Source organism: Delphinapterus leucas, chromosome 6 (assembly GCF_059928025.1).
Source record: "Delphinapterus leucas isolate spDelLeu-1000000601 "Yukka" chromosome 6, BTC_Dleu_Yukka2, whole genome shotgun sequence".
Lineage (NCBI taxonomy): Eukaryota > Metazoa > Chordata > Mammalia > Artiodactyla > Monodontidae > Delphinapterus > Delphinapterus leucas.
Window position 1 is genome coordinate 55,456,397 of NC_143134.1, and position 23,588 is coordinate 55,479,984.

The 23,588-nt window shown below is 36.0% G+C and overlaps 1 protein-coding gene across 11 annotated transcripts in view; it reads right to left on the minus strand.

Annotated features, from left to right (window-relative positions):
- The window catches only part of FOCAD (focadhesin), a 322,109-nt gene that overhangs the window by 128,207 nt on the left and 170,314 nt on the right, over positions 1–23,588 (minus strand). For 10 of the 11 annotated variants that reach the window (XM_022573810.3, XM_089913172.1, XM_089913171.1 and 7 more), the window contains one exon: positions 2,236–2,370. The exons of the other annotated variant lie outside the window; for it this stretch is intronic. In XM_022573810.3, the coding sequence (XP_022429518.2) occupies positions 2,236–2,370 (135 nt within the window). The remainder of the gene's footprint in view (positions 1–2,235; positions 2,371–23,588) is intronic. 11 annotated transcript variants of the gene reach the window in all.

A 23,588-nucleotide genomic window follows, 5' to 3' on the forward strand; every position in this document is an offset into this window, starting at 1 on the left:
AAAATATACAAATTGAAACATGGACTCTATTTTCAACAAGCTTATATGTTAATGGAGAAAATATATGTATACATATACCTGTAGTATAAAATAGAAATAAATGTTCTTAAGACAGTATAGATAAAGAACTTTGGGAGCAATAGACTCCTGTTGAAGAAAAATTCTCAAAGGATGAGATAACTTAAACCAATTCTTTATTTCCTAAAATAGACTTTAAAATTAGAGGTGAAAAAGAAAGTAATACTAGACAGAGAGAACAACATGAACAAAGGAAAAGCAATGGAAAAATTTGGAAGCGGAGAAGGAATCTACAATGGTTTGGTTTTCCTGGAGTGCAGGAGGCGGAAAAGCAGAATGAGGCCAATTCTAAGAGACCTTATTGGCTCCATATAAAGAAACTGGACTTCCCTTTTGGTAAACACAAGGCATTTGAGGTGACTAGGGATAGCAATGACCTAAGAAATGTTTTGGAAAAACTATATTCAACTCGGGCTTACATACAAACAAACTGTAAGCACTTAATAGAAAACAAATTATTTAAACACACACAGGAAGAGACAGGCGGAGGGAGGGAGAAAGTGGGGGAGGCGGGGAGGAAGGGAGAGACAGAGCGACAGACGGGAGAGTGGTCTTCCCTACGTTTCTTTACTTCTGCTGCCAGGTGGGCTCTGATCACTGAAGAAATCTCCCTACTAGGAGGAAACTGATGGATGAAATGGTCCCCAAGCCATCTATCTGAATAAGAGGAATCCTAATGTTATTAAAAGCATGAAGATAAACCAAAATAAAATGTCACTGAAAAGGAATGTAAAGTTTAAAGGAAAAAAAAAATCGTCCAAAAGACAACTTACAGCTTACCCAATGTAAGCAAACATAAAAAAACACACAAGCCACTTCATAAATTGAATGTAAGAAAAACTGAAAGTACAAGCAATACAAAGGTATATGAGTTCAGCCCTTGAAGACAGAAAATATACATATCACTGCATACAAAGCCCTTATTTTGTGTTTTAGTATGGGCTCCTTATCAGTAGCCTGGCAGATTTTCTGACAACTTAGGGTATGTACCCACGAACAGTGGCCATAAAAAAGACTGTTGGTGAACTATATACTCTAGGAGTCTCGAATTGATTCTTTTTTTAATACCCCAAAACAAAAGCCCAAATGTGAGAATAAACTCACAATATCCTGTATTGGTTCATTCATTCATTCAACAACTAGGTTCTGAATATACATTATGTACCATGCTAGGTATTGTGTCCTTGGTAAGGACAAATTTGATTTTATTCACTGTGTAGCATTTAGAATGATTAGAAGTATTATCCTACAATCCTGTCTTCTCATGTGATCTAAAACAAGTAAGGGACTATTCTTGGAATCTTACAGAGGGCCAGTTTATCAAAGTCTGTGAAGCACTAAATCAAACTAAAGGCTCACCAAGACTTCAAGTGGAAATCAATTGAGGCTCTTTGAAGGAAAAGTCAATAAAAAGGTGAGCTTGAAAGGGGATATGGCTACGAAAGTGGAGATATAAATGAATCTGCCACCCTCTCATTTCATTCAAAGAAGAGATAACAGAGAAAATGTTAAACAGAAGTACGTGAATCTTACAGCAAAACATCTTCCACGAAGTGTTTCAATTCATTACAATGACAAACATTGCCTAGTTCATAAAATTATTTTCCTCTCCTAGGACAGGTTGATTTTACAATCGTCTTCATTGAAGAGTATACATGAAAAGCAAAGCTATATATAGAAAATGTAAACTAATAAACTAACACGTAAAAAATCAAATCTCTATGCCTAAGCTAGAAAAAACCCACAAATGACACTATGTCTATACTACTCAGAAGTCTGCCCTGCCTTACTAAAGCCTTTGTAACACTTTTTAGAATTTAAAACACCAACAAAATGCATTTAAACTGTTGGCCTCGTGAATTCTATTATTTTAAGAAACACTATTTTAACATATGGGCTTTAAAAAATCTTGACTATACTTTCATAATAAAAACTTGGCATCCTTCATGTAAATAAATCTCAAAGACAGAGGACTGATAAGGGTGGATATCCTCCTACTCCTAGGAGTCCATAAAGATATCAACATGTTCACAGAACAAAAAGTGCTAAATGATTTTTGGCAAACAAAAGATACAAATATTTTTTCCCAAAAGTTATGATAAAGCACATGTCTTCCCAATGTAGAAACAGACAATTTATTGAGCTCTGAATGCATACCTCATATTCAGCTGTATTGACTGTTAAGGAAGGAACCAGAGAAAACAGTTCACTGAGGGTCTTCAAAATGAGAGGTCTCATGTCACAACTCAGCTTTGGGGAGAGAGCATTCCAAGTGGAGCGAATACAAACCACCTGTGAAGCAAATACAAAAGTCAATGCCTAACAAAATCCCAGCTCATATGACGCCGTTAGTAAAGAGTACTGTCTTTCATTATAAGGAAACTTAAGAACAAGAACACTCCTAGCAGTTAAGATCTGATAAATCATCACCCCTCAAAAGAAATTATTTAAACTAATATAAACTGTTGTTGAAGAAGATCCAGCCTGCCTCACACTACTGCTTTTTTACTTTATTTTGGTTAACCAAAGAAGCAAAGCTTTGTCGCTCTCCCTCACGCACAAATACACACAAAATTCACTCCAGGTTAGCTACAAACATTGTTGAATAGCCATTCTCTGAAACCAAGAAGGGTGAGATAATGCTAGAACATTTCTAAGTCCAGGTATTCACAGTTCTCATAGTTTTCTAGTCTTGCTGAAAACTGTACCACCACTCAGAAAATTGGGATGTTAGCATACATAAATCAAACACTCTCAAATCATCTTACAAACTTCTAAATGAGGTAGGTGAATAATTTTATTATTTAAAATAATAACTTAAAACTTTGTTTAAAAAGTCATTTCAGACTTTTAAGAGGCTGTTAAATGCTAAAATAAAACTAACAAAAATGTTATTGTTAGCTTGAGCCAATTCCCTTAAACCAAGTATTCTTAAGCCATTTCAAGATCTGTTTTTAAGGATATTCAAATATCTTCTTAAGTTCAATTCCAGCTACAATGGATGATTTCTTCACTTACAGATATTTGATTAAAATTTTAAAACTCAGTCAGGAAGAGTGGCAACACAGATCAATCAGATAGAGTTTAACAAGGATTAATCTTTCTAAACCACTACAATCTCTTCTCTTAAGCTTCAATTAACACACACAATTTATCTTCATCTACAAACATAAATTATTTAGGAAACACTACATGAGTTGACAAGTGAAAAGATGTCAAAGATAAATGAATAATATATACTTAAAGACACAGATTAAGGAGAGACTCAAAGAAGACAGCAGAAAGAGTATCTCAGAAAACTTGGATTCAGTGCTTTTGCTCTTATTTTCCACCTTCCATGAAACAGCATAAAAATGTTCTTTGACTTGAGATCCACTACAAATTTGGATTCCACTAGCATTCACTAAGGGCAGTACTGTCAGGCATGACAGTAGGTACATTTATACAAAGTAGCTCTAATATTACAAATCATTAGTATTTGAAATAAAAAAGAAACCAATTCTTTAAAAGCTATCAATTCAACATCGAGTATATACCCAGAGTAGTATACAGCACAAGAGGAACAACAAAATACAAAACATAATCTAACCCTTCAAAGAATTTACCACCATATCAAAAAGGAAGAGAAATGTCTGTAATTCTAAATCATTGGGAAACAAAAGGTGCATGATTAGATTTTGAACTATTTTCAACAGAAAACAGTTTCAGGAGGAACCCAGGGAGGAAAGCTATTTCAGTGGGTGGGAGTCATTACAGTATCAGGAGGCAAAAAGTCTAGAGATGGGACTTGGAGAAGGAATGGAAAGAAATCAGGCAGACATCCCACAAGGAAATGGAAAGCATAAGTCAAACACAAATAAAGCAAGCTGTAGACATAAAAAGCACGAGTCCTGGTGAAGCAAGGCTGATGGATCAAAGAGTACCTAGAATACCAAAGCAGTCTGGATCAGAATCAAAAGGAAAAGGAAGCCTCCAGAGATTTCTGAGTTGGGGAATAAATGAAATTCAAATACTATTTTTGAAAGATTCTTCTGGTAGTCTTATAGCCAAACTCAAAGCAGTCATGAACCTCTCTAATTCCTATTTGTCAGTAGTCCCTAACATAAAGAACCTCAAAAGTTTTCCAAAAATTGTATGCTCAATATACTCTCTAATTATCCACGCTTTCTCCTCACTTTAAATTCCTAATTCCAACCTACGTTGTTTCAAGACAGTTCAAATCTCAATTCTAAAATTAACTTTACTCTTACAATTCAGGCCCTCATTTTATCCCTTCCTTTCCTCTAGCTTCTAGCACTTAAAACTCTGTACTACCCATCTTAACATTTAATTCCGTACTGCCTGGTATTGTTCACTATTTTTGTAAATATAAATTGTCTTCTCAACTAGATATTAAGTTCTGTAAAGACAATGACCACATCTTACAGTTCTCACCCCCCACACCCTGCTCACCTAGCACAGTAATAACTATATCAGATTATCAGTAGTTATCAACTACTGATGGTACTGGAGCCTGAGGAATGGTAAATCTGAGATAGAGAATAAAAGAATTAAAAGGACTTGGAGAATGAAGTGAGATGATTTGGGCCTAGAGACCTGGGTGAATACAAAGCAACACAATTAAATGGAGGGGAAACCTGAAGAAGGAGCACCTTTGCAGGAGATGGGGGATGGATATGTTTAGTTGGAGCGGATGGAAAGACATCTAGAAAGAAATATCCTGCAGGCACGACGGAAAAAGGACTGTAACTCAGATGAAAGGTCTGCTAACAACAGCTTTGTCATTCAAACATTTCCGTAAATCAAAATACCAGGAGGAAGTATGGTCTCATACATGTTCTGATGCACTTTGCAGGTCAACAAAAAAGATCTCTGGCCACCAATTATGGGAGTACAAAAAGGGCTTGCCCTGTCCATGGATTTAAAAGTCTTCCTCCTAGAAAGTTTGAAAACTAGTGCCTGAAATGGTACTCTACATGTGGAATATGAGAAGATATTCCAGAATCCCAGCCATGAATTGTGCCTTAAATGTAAGCAAGGTATACCTGCAGGGAATATACGTAAATCCAGGTTTGCCTATACATAATCAGGAGCAGGGAAGCCTCTAATAAAGAAGCCTGCTTCCTTTGACCTTCCCAACCCTGGCTATTCTTGACTAGATCTTAGAGATCTTCCATCCCTGAGGGCTTTGGATTCAACCGATTACTATCTTGCTATGTCCATCTCCTAGAACCCTGTGGATCTGATCCACCAGCCTGTTGACCTGTGCAATCTGTCATATTATATCAGATTAGTCAAGCTCATGTTCCTGGTCTTTACTGGCTTGTTTCGGCTCTACTGTTTATTACCCAACGACTTGTCTGTTTTCAAAAAATAGACAGACTTCTGGCTCCAACAACATGATGGGTCATACTTGAAATGACTGATAAAGAAGAAAATTCTTTTATATATAGCTGAGCCAAAAAGGAAAAATGGGGGTGGGGTTAATTACCCAGTGCCGGAAACAAAGAGGGAAATACCTGCATTGTGGTATTGAAAGGAAGTTGTCAGTTTCCATAACCTAATAGCTTGAGTTTAAATGTCCACATGGTAAGAGGAGATACTGCCTTTATTCTATAGATGGAAGGGAGTCAGAACTGAGACCCCCACATAAAACCAGCACCCTTGAAGGGCTGCACCCTAGTGTAATGGTTGGACTAGAAACCAATGAGCTGAGAAATTAACAAAAAATGGCAGTGAGCTGGGGGCACCAGGACCACTCTCAAAAAGCACTCCCATAATACATAACCCAAATGATTTGCACAGAAAAATAAAATCAAATAAGCCACACTAAAAATAAGTTTATATGTCTATACATTATAATATGACTGTTTAAAACCAAAGGCAAAGAGACAATCTTCAGAGATAAACGGGAGAAAATACAGGCTATCTACAAAGAAGCAATTTAGAGTAACAACAAACTTTTCAAAATTAACAAGACCAAAAGACAGTGCAATAAGATCTTAAAAGTGCTAACAGCCTACAATACTAAATCCACAGGAAACTATCAGCCTACAATACTAAATCCACAATTCAACAGTATCAGCCTACAATACTAAACCCTATGATACTAAATCCACAGAAACTGTCAGCCTACAACACTGTCAGCCTACAATACTAAATCCACAATTCAGCAGTAGGGGCAAAACAAGCAAAAACAAATAAAATACAAGGAAAACTATCAGCCTACAATACTAAGCCCACAATTCAACAGTAAGGGCAAAACAAGCAAAAACAAACAAAATAGAAGGAACAATACCTAGGTATTATGCATATATAGAATATGAATATTTACCGACTAATGACTCAGAACATCGTGCTTAGTTTGTCTATGAGATTTTGGAGAATTCATTCCATTCTGAATGCTTACGTTATGTATATTTTGTTGCCATTTTTGTTTCTTGGGGAGAATGATACTTTTTCCATGTTATTCTTCCACAAGAACCCTAGCGACACTAAACAGCACAGATTACGAAGATCCAATGCAACATGATATACTGTAAAGAGCACACGACTAGAGTCTGAAACCCCAGGTTCTCCCATTTGGTAGCTGTGGGACTATGGCAAAGTCATTAATCTCCTTCAATTTGTGCCCGCAGCTGCAAAACGGAAATAATATTACAGACACCTGCTCTATGTATAGCACAAGGTTAACAGTAAAGGCAATACTGAGGCAATTGTATGCAAATGTGCTTTATACAGTGTAAGAGAAGCTTGCCAATGGAAAAGATAATGAATCGCAAAAGAATCAGAGTCTTTGCTTCAGTTCTTGAGCTGTAAGAATGAATTTGTTTCTTCGCAGAGGAACAGATAGCTATCTTCTAATTTTACCTCCAAAAGGTATTTCTAGAAATTCCCAAGAAGAGCCTACTCCTTTTGTCCTGATGCTTTACTCCAACAGAGGGAAAGCTTTTTAAAAACATTTAGGCTATGAAAACTGCCTTATTTGCCCTTTTCATAATGAAGGTAAAAGAAACTGCCTTCACAATCAGAGGACTCAAGTCATCACCATGCAGTGAAGCCCTCTTAAGCTAATTCAGCACACACAATTCATAAAACAGGATGCTTCTGTTACCAAAATACAATAACATGGGATAAGAGGGAGTTTAAGGAGCTATAATCAATGGAGCAGAAACAATGGGAAAAATAACATTCTTTCTTATCCTAATAATATGGGGTTAAAGGTTATAGGTATAAAAAAAATACTAGCACAGATTTAAGCAATTTCAGTCTTTTAATGTCTGAGACTAGTGTATTATCAAAGCAGTGTTGTAAAAAAAAATAAGAATAAATATTGAGCTGCCTTTTTTCAAGTCCCTTATAATCTAAAGGACAGTAATTCTTATGATTAGAGTTGCTCAACTTCTGTACTGTTGATGGCAAATAATGTAAAGGCACATATCTAAATCCCAAATTGTGGCTTAATGAATCAAAAATATGTGTACTTGATGTGGTAAAGCTACTCTCATACTAACAATCCCTAATATCACAATGCCATTTCTAAAGGAGGCATGACAGAAAAACTGTTTGGTAGTTTGTAGTACAGACTTATAATTCTAACATCTGAATAGAAGAGGCTTGGAACTGTGCAAGTGCTACAAGTAAAAACAGAAAGGCATTGACTAAACAGACTGATCTAGATTATCAAGCCACCCAAGGGAATCACTACTCAGCGGCCTGGGATTTTAGGTTTCTCTTTTATTCCGCCATGTCAGAAGTTGCAGCTTCCCTGAGACACCTCCCCCTAAAGGGAACAATATCTTCCAATGTAAACTCCATTGATTTCTCTGCAGGAACAGAAAGAATGACAAAAGAGCTCCCTGCAGGGACGTTCAGTTTTCATTTTTGCTAGATTCTGTCTGAATTAATTATCTATTTCATGTTGGACACTCTCCTGGCATGAACTAGCAAACTCACAGTAAGAATGTGTCAGAAATAGCCTTTGACAAGAAAATTAGTGCTTTATTCCCCCAAATAACCAGAGGGATTTTTTTTTTTAAAGGCCAGTTCCTTCCCCTGTTCAGATAAATGGAATTTAGACTCCAAGGTAATAAAAGAAAAATAACAGAAATTCAATCAAAATAGCTTAAACCCACTCACCCACCAAAAATAACTGCTGAAAAGTTGTTCAGCAGATACAAAATTAAAAGCAAAGCTTTTGCACAGCAAAGGAAACCATAGCTATAACAGAAAGACAACCTATGGACTGGGAGAAAATACTTGCTAATGATGCAACCAACAAGGGCTTAATTTCCAAAATATACAAACAGCTCATACAACTAAATAACAAAAAAACAAACAACATAAAAAATGGGCAGAAGACTTAAATAGACTTTTATCCAAAGAACACATACAGATGGCTAATAGGCACATGAAAATGTGCTCAACATCAGTAATTATTAGAGAAATGCAAATCAAAACCACACTGAGGTATCATCTCACACCTGTCAGAATGGCCATCATCAAAAAGTCTACAAATAACAAATGTTGGAGAGGATGTGGGGAAAAGGGAGCCCTGGTACGGTGCTGGTGGGAATGCAAATTGGTGCTGCCACTACAGAAAACTGTATGGAGGTTCCTTAAAAAACTAAAAATAGAACTACGACATGACCTAGGAATTCTACTCCTAGGTATATATTCAAAAAAAATGAAAACGCTATTTCAAAAAGATGCATGCACCACAATGTTGATAGCAGCACTATTTACAATAGCCAACACATGGAAGCAACCCAAGTGCCCACCAAAAGATGACTGGATTAAGAAGATGTGGTATATTTATACAATGGAATACTACTCAGCCATAAAAAAGAATGAAATACTGCCATTTGCAGCAATGTGGATGAACCTAGAGAATATTATGCTAAGTGAAGTAAGTCAAGCAGAGAAAGACAAATACTGTATGATTTCACTTACATTTGGCATCTAACAACCAAAAAAAGATGAAAACAGACTCATAGATAGAACAAATGGGTGGTTTGGGGGGTGGGCGAAACAGGTGAAGGAAATTAAGAGATACAAATTTTCAGTGAGAAAATAAATAAGTCACAGGGACGTATTACACACCAAGAAATATCGTCAATGTTGTAACAACTCTGCATGGGGACAGATGGTTACTAGACTTATGGTCTTGATCATTTCATGATGTAGTTAAATACTGAATCACTATGTTGTACACCTGAAACAAACATAATTTTGTATGTCAACTATATTTCAATAAAAAAAAATTCATCACAGTATGGTGCATCATATGAAAACTCAAAATCAAAACAGAAAACAATTTAAGTATCCCACAATAGGAAATTCATTAAATACAGGACAGCCACATGCTCATTCAATTAGCTGTCAGAAGTAGATTATCACATGACTTGGTGTCCATGATAAACTGCTAGCTGAATAAAAACATGTTACAAAACAATATCTATAGTATGATCTCTTTCTTTGTTATACATATACTCTGGTTTAGAGATGATTCTTAATCTTTTTTTCCTCAGTCAAAACTTCTGACTTTTCTACTATGTATATACAATATTTGAGTCATATGTTAAGGGAAATATATATGCATTTTATGAATTTAAGCCTTAATCATTTTTCTATAATTAAAATTAATTGATTCTTCCACTTCCCTATAGATTACATAAAGATTTACTTTCATATGACAACTAAAATTACTGTATTTTTAAAATGACATTAGGCAAGGTGCTCAAACATTGGTAAAAATTGGCATTAATGTTTCTTCTGCCCACCCACCTAAATTAATATTGTTTTATATGAAAACTTGGAAGTTTACCATAGCTGTTCCTATTTTACAAAATGGAGCCCAAAATCTTCAACCATACATGGCAAACCTACTACAATTCCACAGAATTTTTTACACAACCTTATTGCTCAAAATAACTATTGCTCCTCCTCGAACAGAGCATAAGCCAGGAATTAACAACTACTCCTGCCAAATCAACTAAATATATGGCTGGTGATGACTACACGACCCATAAACACATGCCAGGAGGAATGGAGGCAAAGATTGAGAAGATGCAAGAAATGTTTAACAAAGACCTAGAAGAATTACAAACACCTAGAAGAACAAACAAACAGAGATGAATACAATAACTGAAATGAAAAATACACTAGAAGGAATCAATAGCAGAATAACTAAGGCAGAAGAACGGATAAGTGACCCGGAAGACAGAATGGTGGAATGCACTGCCACGGAACAGAATATAGAAAACAGAATGAAAGAAATGAAGACAGGCTAGGAAACCTCTGGGAAAACACTAAATGCACCAACAATTCACATTGCAGGGGTCCCAGAAGGAGAAGAGAGAGAGAAAGGACCTGAGAAAATATTTGAAGAGATTATAGTTGAAAACTTCCCTAACATGGGAAACGAAATATCCACCCAAGTCCAGGAAGCCAAGAGAGTCCCATACAGGATAACCCAAGGAGAAACATGCCAAGACACACAGTAATCAAACTGGCAAAAATTAAAGACAAAGAAAAATTACTGAAAGCAACACGGGAAAAATGACAAATAACATACAAGAGAACACCCATAAGCTTAACAGCTGATTAGTCAGCAGAAACTCTACAAGCAAGAAGGGAGTGGCATGATATATTTAAAGCGATGAAAAGGAAGAACCTACAACTAAGATTACTCTACCTGGCAAGGATATCATTCAGATATGATGGAGAAATCAAAAGTTTTACAGACAAGCAAAAGCTAAGAGAAGGCAGCACCACCAAACCAGCTCTACAAAAAATACTAAAGAAACTTCTCTAAGCAGGAAACACAAGAGAAGAAAAGGACCTACAAACACATAGCAGTTAAGAAAATGGTCACAGGAACATACATATCGATAATTATCTTAAATGCGAATGGATTAAATGCTACAACCAAAAGACAAAGACTCCCTGAATGGATACAAAAACAAGACCCATATATATGCTATCTACTGGAGACCCACTTCAGACCTAGGGACACATATAGACTGAAGGTGAGGGGATGGAAAAAGATATTCCATGCAACTGGAAATCAAAAGAAAGCTGGAGTAGCAATACTCATATCAGATAAAATAGACTTTAAAATAAAGAATGTTACAAGAGACAAGGAGGACACTACATAATGATCAAGGGATCAATCCAAGAAGAAGATATAACAGTTATAAATACACATATGCACCCAACATAGGAGCACCTCAATACATAAGGCAACTGCTAACAGCTATAAAAGGAAATCAGCAGTAAAACAATAATAGTGGTGTACTTTAACACCTCACTTACACCAATGGACAGATCATCCAAACAGAAAATTAATAAGGAAACACAAGCTTTAAATGACACAAAAGACCAGATGGATTTAATTGATATTTATAGGACATTCCATCCAAAACAGCAAATTACACTTTCTTCTCAAGTGCACATGGAAAATTCTCCAGGATAGATCACATCTTAGGTCACAAATCAAGCCTCAGGAAATTTAAGAAAATTAAAATCATAACAAGCATCTTTCCTGACCACACACTATGAGACTAGAAATCAATTACAGGAAAAAAATGTAAAAAACACAAACACATAGAGGCTAAACAATACGTTACTTAATGATCAAGAGATCACTGAAGAAATCAAAGAGGAAATCAAAGAATACCTGGAGACAAATGACAACGAAAACACGACGACGTGTTTCATTTTGACGACGAAAATTCAAAGCCTATATGATGCAGCAAAAGCAGTTCCAAGAGGGAAGTTTATAGCAATACAAGCCTACGTCAAGAAACAGGAAAAATCTCAATCTAACCTTACACCTAAAGGAATTAGAGAAAGAAGAACAAACAAAACCCAAAGTTAGTAGAAGGAAAGAAATCATAAAGATCAGATCAGAAATAAATGAACTAGAAACAAAGAAAACAATAGCAAAGATCAATAAAACTAAAAGCTGGTTCTTTGAGAAGATAAACAAAATTGATAAACCATTAGCCAGACTCATCAAGGAAAAGAGGGAGAGGACTCAAATCAATAAAATTAGAAATGAAAAAGGAGAAGTTACAACAGAATCTTCAGAAATACCAAGCATCATAAGAGACTACTATAAGCAACTCTATGCCAATAAAATGGACAACATGGAAGAAATGGACAAATTCCAAGAAAGGTATAACCTTCCAAAACTGAACCAGGAAGAAATAGAAAATATGAACAGACCAATCACAAGGAATGAAATTGAAACTGTGATTAAAAATCTTCCAACAAACAAAAGCCCAGGACCAGATGCCTTCACAGGTAAATTCTATCAAACATTTAGAGAAGAGCTAACACCTATCCTTCTCAAACTCTTCCAAAATATAGCAGAGGGAGGAACACTCCCAAACTCATTCTACAAGGCCACTATCACTCTGATACCAAAACCAGACAAAGATGTCACAAAGAAAGAAAACTACAGGCCAATATCACTGATGAACATAGATGCAAAAATCCTCAACAAAATACTAGCAAACAGAATCCAACAACACATTAAAAGGATCATACAAAATGAGCAAGTGGGATTTATCCCAGGGATGGAAGGATTCTTCAATATATGCAAATCAATCAACGTAATACACCATACTAACGAATTGAAGGAGAAAAACCATATGATCATCTCAATAGATGCAGAGAAAGCTTTTGACAAAATTCAACACCATTTATCATAGTAGGCATAGAGGGAACTTTCCTCAACAAAATAAAGGCCATGTATGAGAAACCCACAGCCAACATTGTCCTCAATGGTGAAAAACTGAAACCATTTCCACTAAGATCAGGAACAAGACAAGGTTGTCCACTCTCACCACTATTACTCAACATAGTTTTAGAAGTTTCCACAGCAATCAGAGAAGAATAAGTAATAAAAGACATCCAAATTGGAAAACAAGAAGTAAAGCTGTCACTGTTTGCAGATGACATGATACTATAAACAGAGAATCCTAATAATGCTACCAGAATACTACTAGAGCTAATCAATGAATTTGGTAAAGTAGCAGGATACAAAATTAATGCACAGAAATCTCTGGCATTTCTATACACTAATGATGAAAAATCTGAAAGTGAAATCAAGAAAACACTCCCACTTAGCATTGCAACAAAAAGAATAAAATATCTAGGAATAAACCTACCTAAGGAGACAAAAGACCTCTATGCAGAAAATTATAAGACACTGATGAAAGAAACTGAAGATGATACAAATAGATGGAGAGATATACCATGCTCTTGGATTGGAAGAATCAACATTGTGAAAATGATTATACTTCCCAAAGCAATGTACAGATTCAATGCAATCCCTATCAAACTACCACTGGCATTTTTCACAGAACTAGAACAAAATATTTCACAATTTGTGTGGAAACACAAAAGACCCCAAATAGCCAAAGCAATCTTGAGAATGAAAAACGGAGCTGGAAGAATCAGAATCCCTGACTTCAGACTATTACTACAAAGCTACAGTAATCAAGACAGTATGGTACTGGCACAAAAACAGAAATATGGATCAATGGAACAGGATAGAAAGCTCAGAGATAAACTCACGCACATATGGTCACCTTATCTTTGATAAAGGAGGCAAGAATATACAGTGGAGAAAAGACAGCCTCTTCAATAAGTGGTGCTGGGAAAACTGGACAGCTACATGTAAAAGAATGAAATTAGAACACTCCCTAACACCATACACAAAAATAAACTCAAAATGGATTAAAGACCTAAATGTAAGGCCAGAGAGCATCAGACTCTTAGAGGAAAACATTGGCAGAACACTCTATAACATAAATCACAGCAAAATGCTTTTGACCCACCTCCTAGAGAAATGGAAATAAAAACAAAAATAAACAAATGGGACCTAATGAAACTTCAAAGCTTTTGCACAGCAAAGGAAACCATAAACAAAACGAAAAGACAACTCTCAGAATGGGAGAAAATATTTGCAAATGAAGGAACTGACAAAGGATTAATCTCCAAAATTACAAGCAATTCATGCAGCTCAATATCAAAAACACAAACAACCCAATCCAAAAACACGCAGAAGACCTAAATAGACATTTCTCCAAAGAAGATATACAGATTGCCAACAAACACATGAAAGAATGCTCAACATCACTAATCATTAGAGAAATGCAAATCAAAACTACAATGAGATATCATCTCACGCCAGTCAGAATGGCCATCATCAAAAAATCTACAAACAATAAATGCCAGAGAGGGTGTGGAGAAAAGGGAACACTCTTGCACTGTTGGTGGGAATGTAAATTGATACAGCCACTATGGAGAACAGTATGAAGGTTCCTTAAAAAACTAAAAACAGAAGTACCATATGACCCAGCAATCCCACTACTGGGCATATACCCTGAGAAAACCGTAATTCAAAAAGAGTCATGTACCAAAATGTTCATTGCAGCTCTATTTACAACAGCCAGGACATGGAAGCAACCTAAGTGTCCCTCAACAGATGAATGGATAAAGAAGATGTGGCACATATATACAATGGAATATTACTCAGCCATAAAAAAGAACGAAACTGAGTTATTTGTAGTGAGGTGGATGGACCTAGAGACTGTCATACAGAGTGAAGTAAGTCAGAAAGAGAAAAACAAATACCATAGGCTAACACATATATATGGAATTAAAAAAAGAAAAAAAAATGGTCAGAAGAACCTAGGGACAAGACAGAAATAAAGATGCAGACCTACTAGAGGATGGACTTGAGGATACGGGGAGGGGGAAGGGTAAGCTGTGACAAAGTGAGAGGGTGGCATGGACATATATACACTACTAAACATAAAATAGATAGCTAGTGGGAAGCAACCACATAGCACAGGGAGATCAGCTCGGTGCTTTGTGACCACCTGTAGGGGTGGGTTAGGGAGGGTGGGAGGGATGCAGATGCAAGAGGGAAGAGATATGGGGACATATGTATATGTATAACTGATTCACTTTGTTATAAAGAAGAAACTAACACACCACTGTAAAGCAATTATACTCTAATAAAGATGTTAAAAAAAAGAATTATTAAAAAAAAAACCTTCCAACAAATAAAAGTCCAGCATCAGATGGCTTCACAGGTGAATTCTATCAAACATTTAGAGAAGAGCTAACACCTATCCTTCTCAAACTCTTCCAAAACATTGCAGAGGAAGGAACACTCCCAAACTCATTCTACGAGGCCACCATCACCCTGTTACCAAAACCAGACAAAGATACTACAAAAAAAGAGAATTACAGACCAATATCACTGATGAATATAGATGCAAAAATCCTCAACAAAATACTAGCAAACAGAATCCAACAGCACATTAAAAGGATCATACACAATGAGCAAGTGGGATTTATCCCAGGGATGCAAGGATTCTTCAATATACACAAATCAATCAATGTGATAAACCATATTAACAAATTGAAGGAGAAAAACCATATGATCATCTCAACAGATGCAGAAAAAGCTTTTGACAAAATTCAACACCCATTTATAATAAAAACTCTCCAGAAAGTGGGCATAGAGGGAACCTACCTCAACATAATAAAGGCTATATATGACAAACCCACAGCCAGGGCTCACATTTAGTACATAAGTGCAAGAATGAAGAATTAAATTATAACAATTAACCATGTTTTTCAAAACAAATATCAAGACATATGAATAATTCATATCCTATGTAGAAAAAAGTATAGGTAAAGCAGCACTACCATATAATGCAGGGAGAAGTCCAACAGGAAGAAATCTTTACAGATGGTAATTATATACCCTTGGGCTAGCAATTTCATTTCTAAAAATTTATTCTAAGAAATAACTAGAGGTGAGTGCTAAGGACAGCTCTCAGGATGATCATCACAGCACTGAAGATGATAAAAAAAATTGAAAACAAAATATCCATCAATAGAAGATTGGTAAAAGTATGAAGAATGCAATGTACAATGAAATACTATGTAGGCATAAAAAAGACGTGTGTACATATGCCAGGAAAAGATGTACACAATATATTAAGATGAAAAAATCAGGTTATACTAAACAGTATGCTCAATACAATCTCATTTTTAAAAAATCCATAGATACACATGTACATATAGAAAAAGGTATGAAATTATATATAGCAAATTGTTTAGAGTCATGTCTGGATTTTTTTTGTTTCAAATTTTGCTTATCCTTCTCTTCTAATTTTGAACAACAAATGAGCTGTGCAAGAAAAAATACTGTAAAAACTCAATATGCATATTCTAAAAGTAAAAATTCATTGAGACACTGGGATAGAAAATATGAAATTATAACTTTCCTGGGCAATGCAAGAGGTCTCATAAACAAGCTGTTAAGAACTAGGACTAGAGATGAATAAAAAGAGCTTATTACACCCCAAAGTAGCTCATAGAAATATAAACAAGGAAACAAACATTTATAGTAAGTTATGCTTAAATACAGAGGGATGCCGTGGGGCAAAGAGGGAAGGACACAAACCTAATGGGTAAGAAAATTTCACAAAAGAGAAACAAATCACTCAATAAACTTCATTATTAACTTAACTAGGAAATGTCCCCCTAATAATAAGAATTTTACTAGCATTCTTAGATTGCCTTAAATTCACTAAACTTTTCTAACAGAACTTATACTCCTGCTTTGTAGGATTTATCACAACTGCAAATAAGCAGCTGTACCACAAATAGTAAAGTATCATCTGCTCTGGGCCCCCAACTTAGAATGAAAGTTTCCTGGGGGTAAGAACTATGTCTCTCCTTTACATCATTGTATCTCCAGCACCTAATGGTGCCTTGTGCACAGTAGACACACAACTTCAGTTGAATAAATAAATATAAATAAAAACTGTCAGTTTATCCTTTCCTCCATAGGTTTGGCTCAGAAAGCAGGTTGTGTTGCCTGGCGCAAGGACATCTTCCACTTGTAACTTAGAATCAGGCCCCTCTTTAATACTGTTCTGCAACTGCTGACTCTAAACCCTAGCCAATCCTAAGTAGTTCTTTAGTTTTCTGTGGTTAAATGCAAACTCTCTTGCTCTCTATATCTCTAAGCTGTTCTTCTTCAGCTCCTTTTATTTATCAAGTGGCATTAGGCTACCGCTTTTCCCTCCCTTTCAGGGTAGAAATGGGCAAGGGAGTGGGGGATGGGAAAAGCAGTGACAAATCAATTACATCATATGATACAGAATAAAAGGCAAGGGATTAGCCTTGTTTTTAAATCCCAGCTCTGCCTCTTCTTAGCTCCATGCCCTTGGGAAAATTACTTGTACTTTGTGGGTCTTAGCTTATTCACATATAAAATAAGGACAAGACCACCAAACTCATAGAGATGTTGTAATAATTAAATAATGTATGTCATACACTTAGTGTAGGTGCCTTGACAGCAAGAGGCACTCAATAAATGGAATAGCTGTTCTCCCTGTTTTTGTGGTTGTTACATAATGATATTTGTTCCTAAACTACTCATTAAAGGCAATTCCTCTCAGTGAATGATATATCCTAGTTTCTTTTAGAGTCAGGTCCCTACTCCTTCAAAGCATTTTCATATATAACAAAACAAAATCTGAGAAAAAGAGTTATCTTTAGTAGATCTCTTCATAATGATGGCTTGTTGCAGCACCTTTGTAAGACATCTTAACATAAGTTCCACTGGAACATCCTCTAGACCAGTGACCTATAAGCATGATCATTTGTACATCTCTACTGGTAAAAAAAAAAAATTCAGTACACCAGCATATATATATATATTTATTTTATACACATGAACTACAGGAATGAAAATATTATGCAAAGTAGGAAAATCTAAAACAATTGTTCTTACTAAAAAAAATAAAACATGTTTAAGTTCAAAACCGTTGAAACCTCTATGTAATACCAATATCTTTTAGGGACACACTCAACCTCAGTATAAAATATTGTAAATGATATAATCTGCCAATAACCACGTGAAAAGATGCTCAACACTATAAGTCATTAGGAAACTGCAAATCAAAACCACAATGGGATACCACTTCATACCCAATAGGATGGCTATAATAAGACAGACAATAACAAATGTTGATAATGATGTGGCAAATGTGAATGCTAGCATACTGCTGGCAAGAATGTAAAATGGTGCAACCACTTGGAAAAACAGTTTGGCAGCTCCTTGAAAAGTTAAAAATAGTTATCGTAAAACCCAGAAATTCTATTCCTAGATACATATCAAGAGAACTGAAAGCATAAGTCCACGTAAAAACTTGTACACAAATATTCATGGCAGCATTATTCATAATAACTAAAAAGTAGAAACAACCCAAATGTCCATCAACTGACGAATGGATTAACAAAATTTGCTACAGCCATTCAATGTAATATTATAGAGCCATAAAAAGGAATGAAGTTCTAATGAAACTCGAAAATATGCTAGGTAAAAGAAGCCAGACACAAAACGGCATATACTATATGACTCCATTGACACGAATTGTCCAGAATAGGCAAATCCATAGAGACAGAAAATAGTTGCCAAGGACTGTAGGAAGATGTGAATTGAAAGTGACTACTAATGGGCTTGGGGTTTATTTGAGGGTTGTATTCGTTTCCTATGGCTGCTGTAACAAATTACCACAAAGTTAGTGGCTTATCACAACAAAAACTCATTCTCTTACAGTTCTGGAGGCCAGAGTCCAGGTGAGTCTTATGAGGGTAAAATTCAAGGTTACCTCTAGAGGCTCTGGAGAAGAATCTGTTTCCTCGCCTTTTCTAGTTTCTAGAAGCTGCCTGCATTCCTTCGTTCATGATTCCTCCCTCACATCATCATATCAACTTTTCTTCTGTTTCAGTTGTCACATCACACTTTCTCTTCTCTGTAGTCAAATCTCTCTGTCTTCTTCTTACAGGGACACTTGTGATTCCATTTGGGATACCACTCAGATAATCCAGGATAATCTACCCATCTCAAGGTCCTTAACTTAATCACACATGCAAAGTCCCCTTTATGATATAGGATGACATTCATAGGTCCCAGAGATTAGGACCTGGATATCTTTGGGGGGCATTATTCAGCTTACCACAGGAATGATTTTAAAATGCTTTGATAGGGGCTTCCCTGGTGGCGCAGTGGTTGACAATCCGCCTGCCAATGCAGGGGACACGGGTTCAAGCCCTGGGAAGATCCCACATGCTGCAGAGCAACCAAGCCCGTGTGCCACAACTACTGAGCCTGTGCTAGAGCCTGTGAGCCACAACTACTGAGCCTGTACACCTAGAGCCCGTGCTTTGCAACAAGAGAAGCCACTTCAGTGAGAAGTCCATGCACCGCAATGAAGAGTGGCCCCCGCTCACCACAACTAGAGAAAGCCCGTGCACAGCAACAAAGACCCAACACAGCCAAAAATAAAAATAATTAATTAATTAATTAAAATGCTTTGATAGTGGTGGTTGATGAACAGCTTTGTGAATATACTAAAAAGCACTGAACTGTACACTTTAAATGAGTGAACTTTATGTTATGTGAATTATATCTCAATAATGCTGTAACTTTCTTAAAAAGACACTGTTGTCAGAAAAATATAGCTATTACATGGCTCAAAAAATAAAAGGCAAATAATTTGTGTATAGCTGTCCTCAGGCATACGTAAAGGAATGAAGAAATTCCATAAAGTCAAGGTTAACAGTGCTTCAGATAAACTTCTCAACAATCCGTATCTGGAATCAGCGTATCTAATAAAATGATATAACCCCATATACATATATATGTATATATATACACACATACATATATATACACATATGTATGTAAATATCTATAAAATGACACTATATATATATATGTGTGTATGTATGTATATATCCTATAAATTCATTTAACTCATATGCATAAACTGTAATGGATTGCCATATTCTAACAAAGGAGAGATGATGGTACAGCCAGTCTTCACTGTGGAACTCCCACTCTTCCTTTAGGATACCTGGCTACTCTAGGTGATACATGACCATCTGATGGAAGTGCAAGTAAAGAAACCATCAATCCATATATTAAATATTATTTGAGCCTAATTTTACTCTTTTTTGAGATAAAAGATAAATAAGAAATATTCTAATATCTTCTTCCCATACCTCATGGCTGGGCTTATACACAAAACACCTTAGAGACTGCTGCTCTTGACAATGCTCCCAAACTTCACTGGATATCAAAGTCACTGGGGAACTCATTAAAAACTAGAGAGCCTAGGCTTCATCTCTAGAGATTCTGATTTCATAGCTCAAGTTATCCACAAACTTTTGAAGACCTTACTCTATACACTAGAAATCACTGCCATTCATTTTTCTATGAAGTCCATAACTTAGACAGAGTAGCTGAGGCAAACAAGTGAAAGAGAAGGAAATACACTCTAACTGAAGCTGTAAGTGTAACATGATGAAACAAAGTCAATGACATTCTTTTGTTTGACCTGTTTTCGAAAATTTCAGATCAAAGTCATATGACCCTGTCAATTGTTTAAGCAAGTTAATTGTTCAAATGACCACTTACATAAGTAGAGGCAGTGTGCCATGGCTCTGAAGCCAAAAGAATGGTACCTCTGAGAACATCTTACTCATTACTGTTGAATCAGAACTTAGAGCAACAGGTTCCATCATACTACTATGAGAAGATCTAAGCCCAGCTTTTAATAAAGCTCAAAAACCAGACAACAGGTCCTATATGGTATGAAGTCATCTAAATCACAAACGATAAGTGATATATACTGAAAACATAAAAAAAGCCATTAGAAAGACAGCCAATTAATAGTACAGTCCACAGACTTGAACAAATCCTCTTCTGTCAACTCCGAAAAGTCTCTCCAACTTAAAACTAAAGAACCTTAAAACAAAATGTATACCTTATCTCCTTTAAATACTACTTCTAGGTTTTTATGCATGTTAAAGAGGCATTCCGAGTAATTCTGTACCTATGCAAAGATTTACCAAAAGCTTACTGTCTTAATTCCCAATACTTCCTACACCTTTCACTAACACATGATTTTAGTCATCTAATCAAAGTGAAGACTAATCTGGCAACATTAGTATTTCTGGAAATGAGTCTCTTAGCGATATTTTATCTTGGGCAATGAGAGGGTAAGATCAACACATTTATATAGCATGGAGATGAGTTTAAGCACCACAGATAACAATGCCATTTTTAATAAAAGTTTAATTCTAGGTTCATTTATGGGTATATGATGAATAAGTTTTCCAAAAATTCTAGGTCACTTAAGGGTATATGCAAATTTCTTGGAAGGTACCAAAATAATGCTTTCAATCACTTCTCAAAATCCATAGAGCCTTTCAAACATGTAATGTCATTTAATCTACAACCCTCCTTCAACGATTCCCTCTCTACACCCCATGTCCCCATTTACCCCCCAAAGAAAAACCCACCCCTTGTATAAGCTTAAACCAATATTTGATTCACTGGAATGGCAGAATGGCACACAATTAGCATGATTTTAGTCATGTCATTATTTCTAGCTCAGTGGCATTTATTCAGATGAGCACAATCTGCAACCACTGAGCCCAGCTCTTCTGATGTTAACTGGCATCATTAAAACTCTCCTAGTGTCCAACTTGTTTGATCTTTTAAAGAATGCCCTGCGTTTGTGACTGAGGGCCGGAAACTCACGGCTGGATACCCTGAACAGCGTTCCTGTTTGGTCACAGACTACTCACATCAGTTAATAATCCTCAGAGACCAGGATTCCAATTCAAGAGGGAAAACTTTTCATACAAAAATTCTTTAAACACAAAATAAACAGGAAATGGGATTAAAATAATGAACAGGCGGGGAGAAGGAGCTCTTAAGTGTCATAACTTCGAAAGTTGAGAATGTAAAATGTTCAGAGTGAAGTATCTAAAAGATCATAGCAAATCTGGGTATGGCAAAGGGCAGACAGCAGAGAAGAGAGGACTGAATCATAAAAGCAAAAACAGAAAATGATAAAATTTCGAGACCTCAAATTTAAAATTTTCTCTTTTGATTAGTGCTCAACTTTTCATACTCTACAAATACTGTCTGTAAAAAGAAATTAAAACAACCAATTAAATAATACTTGACTTAAATCTTTTCTACTTAAAGAGAAAAAGCCAATATTTTTATTTTCCCACACATTTCACACGTGTGCTGAATAGCATTCCATTATACAAACCTTACCACAGTCAGTTAAAATTTTATTTTGAAAATGAAAAACCATATTTAAAAATCTACTCACAGCATGACAAAGTAAATGTTATAATGTCCACAAATGTTTAATAAAAGGCAAGTTCCTGCTGTCCTTTTAAAGTTAAAAATAAAGCCAAACTACAACTTTCAACTGCAAAGAGTCATTGTGTAGTACATAAAAAGCTCAGCATGGAAATAGATTCAACAAATGTACAAAAAGCGTTTTCATGCCCAGGAAGAACTGAAGGCATCAAAAAACATGCCCCAACTACAAATAATGTAGAGCTCAGTTCAAAAAGACCAGCAAATTTCTTCTCTAATGCATAGCAAACGAAACTTAATCAACTCCTCTGCAAGGTCGAACAGGCAATCCACCTTCAAATGTCCCCACAAACGAAACATAAAAACAACAAAAGAGGTTCCAGAAAGTAATAAATACTGAATCCACAGTAGGCTACAGAACCCTTACTGTACGTAGCTGAGAAAACCTACTGTGGAACAATGGATCACATTTCCATATTAAATTATATTTATCACACTGAAAAATCCTAAAACAAAATACAGGATTTATACTGGCCATTTTTATATGACACTAACTCCCTAAACCTTCCAAACACAATCCCACTGAAAACATGAGTCCCACTGAAAATCATTCCCACCCCATGACGCACTGAAGGAGCAGCTAGACAAAGAGTTGGGATGATGGGAGAGGGCAGGGAGAACTACCTTCCCCATGATTTCAGAAAATAAATCAATAAAAGAGGATAGAGTAGCCAAAACATAACCTTGGCACAGGGTATTTCCGGAAAAATAACTGCTGTGACAAATGGCCTGAAGTGAACTCTTCCAGCGGTCAAGAATCCCCAGGAAAGGCCCCTCCCCTCCTTATCTATTGCTCAATTGTACAATACTCCGCTTTGAAAATATAACACCCTCTTGGAGCTGGGCAAGATGAAAGAGCTTTTCTTCATGATCCCGCAACGCCTATTAATTTTTGCTACAACAGACTCACAGCTGATTAAGAAAACAGAGGGCTAGCACTGCCTCACATTCCCATCTCAGGATTTAAGAGAGAAAAATCTTAAAAGTGAATGAGCCCTCTTTTTCAGTACAATGTATTGATTTTCATTTCTGCACACACCAAAAGCTGTTTCTCTTCCAACTGTGGGCAATTTGTTTAGCCTGGAGGTCACTTTCCTCCTTGAAACATCAGAAGCAATGTTATTAGATTCCTATGCAGTTAAAGAATTATCTTTCCGAAATATTATGACTCATTCACCACCACCCAGAGCACAGGTTTAGAAATCAATGGCTGAAG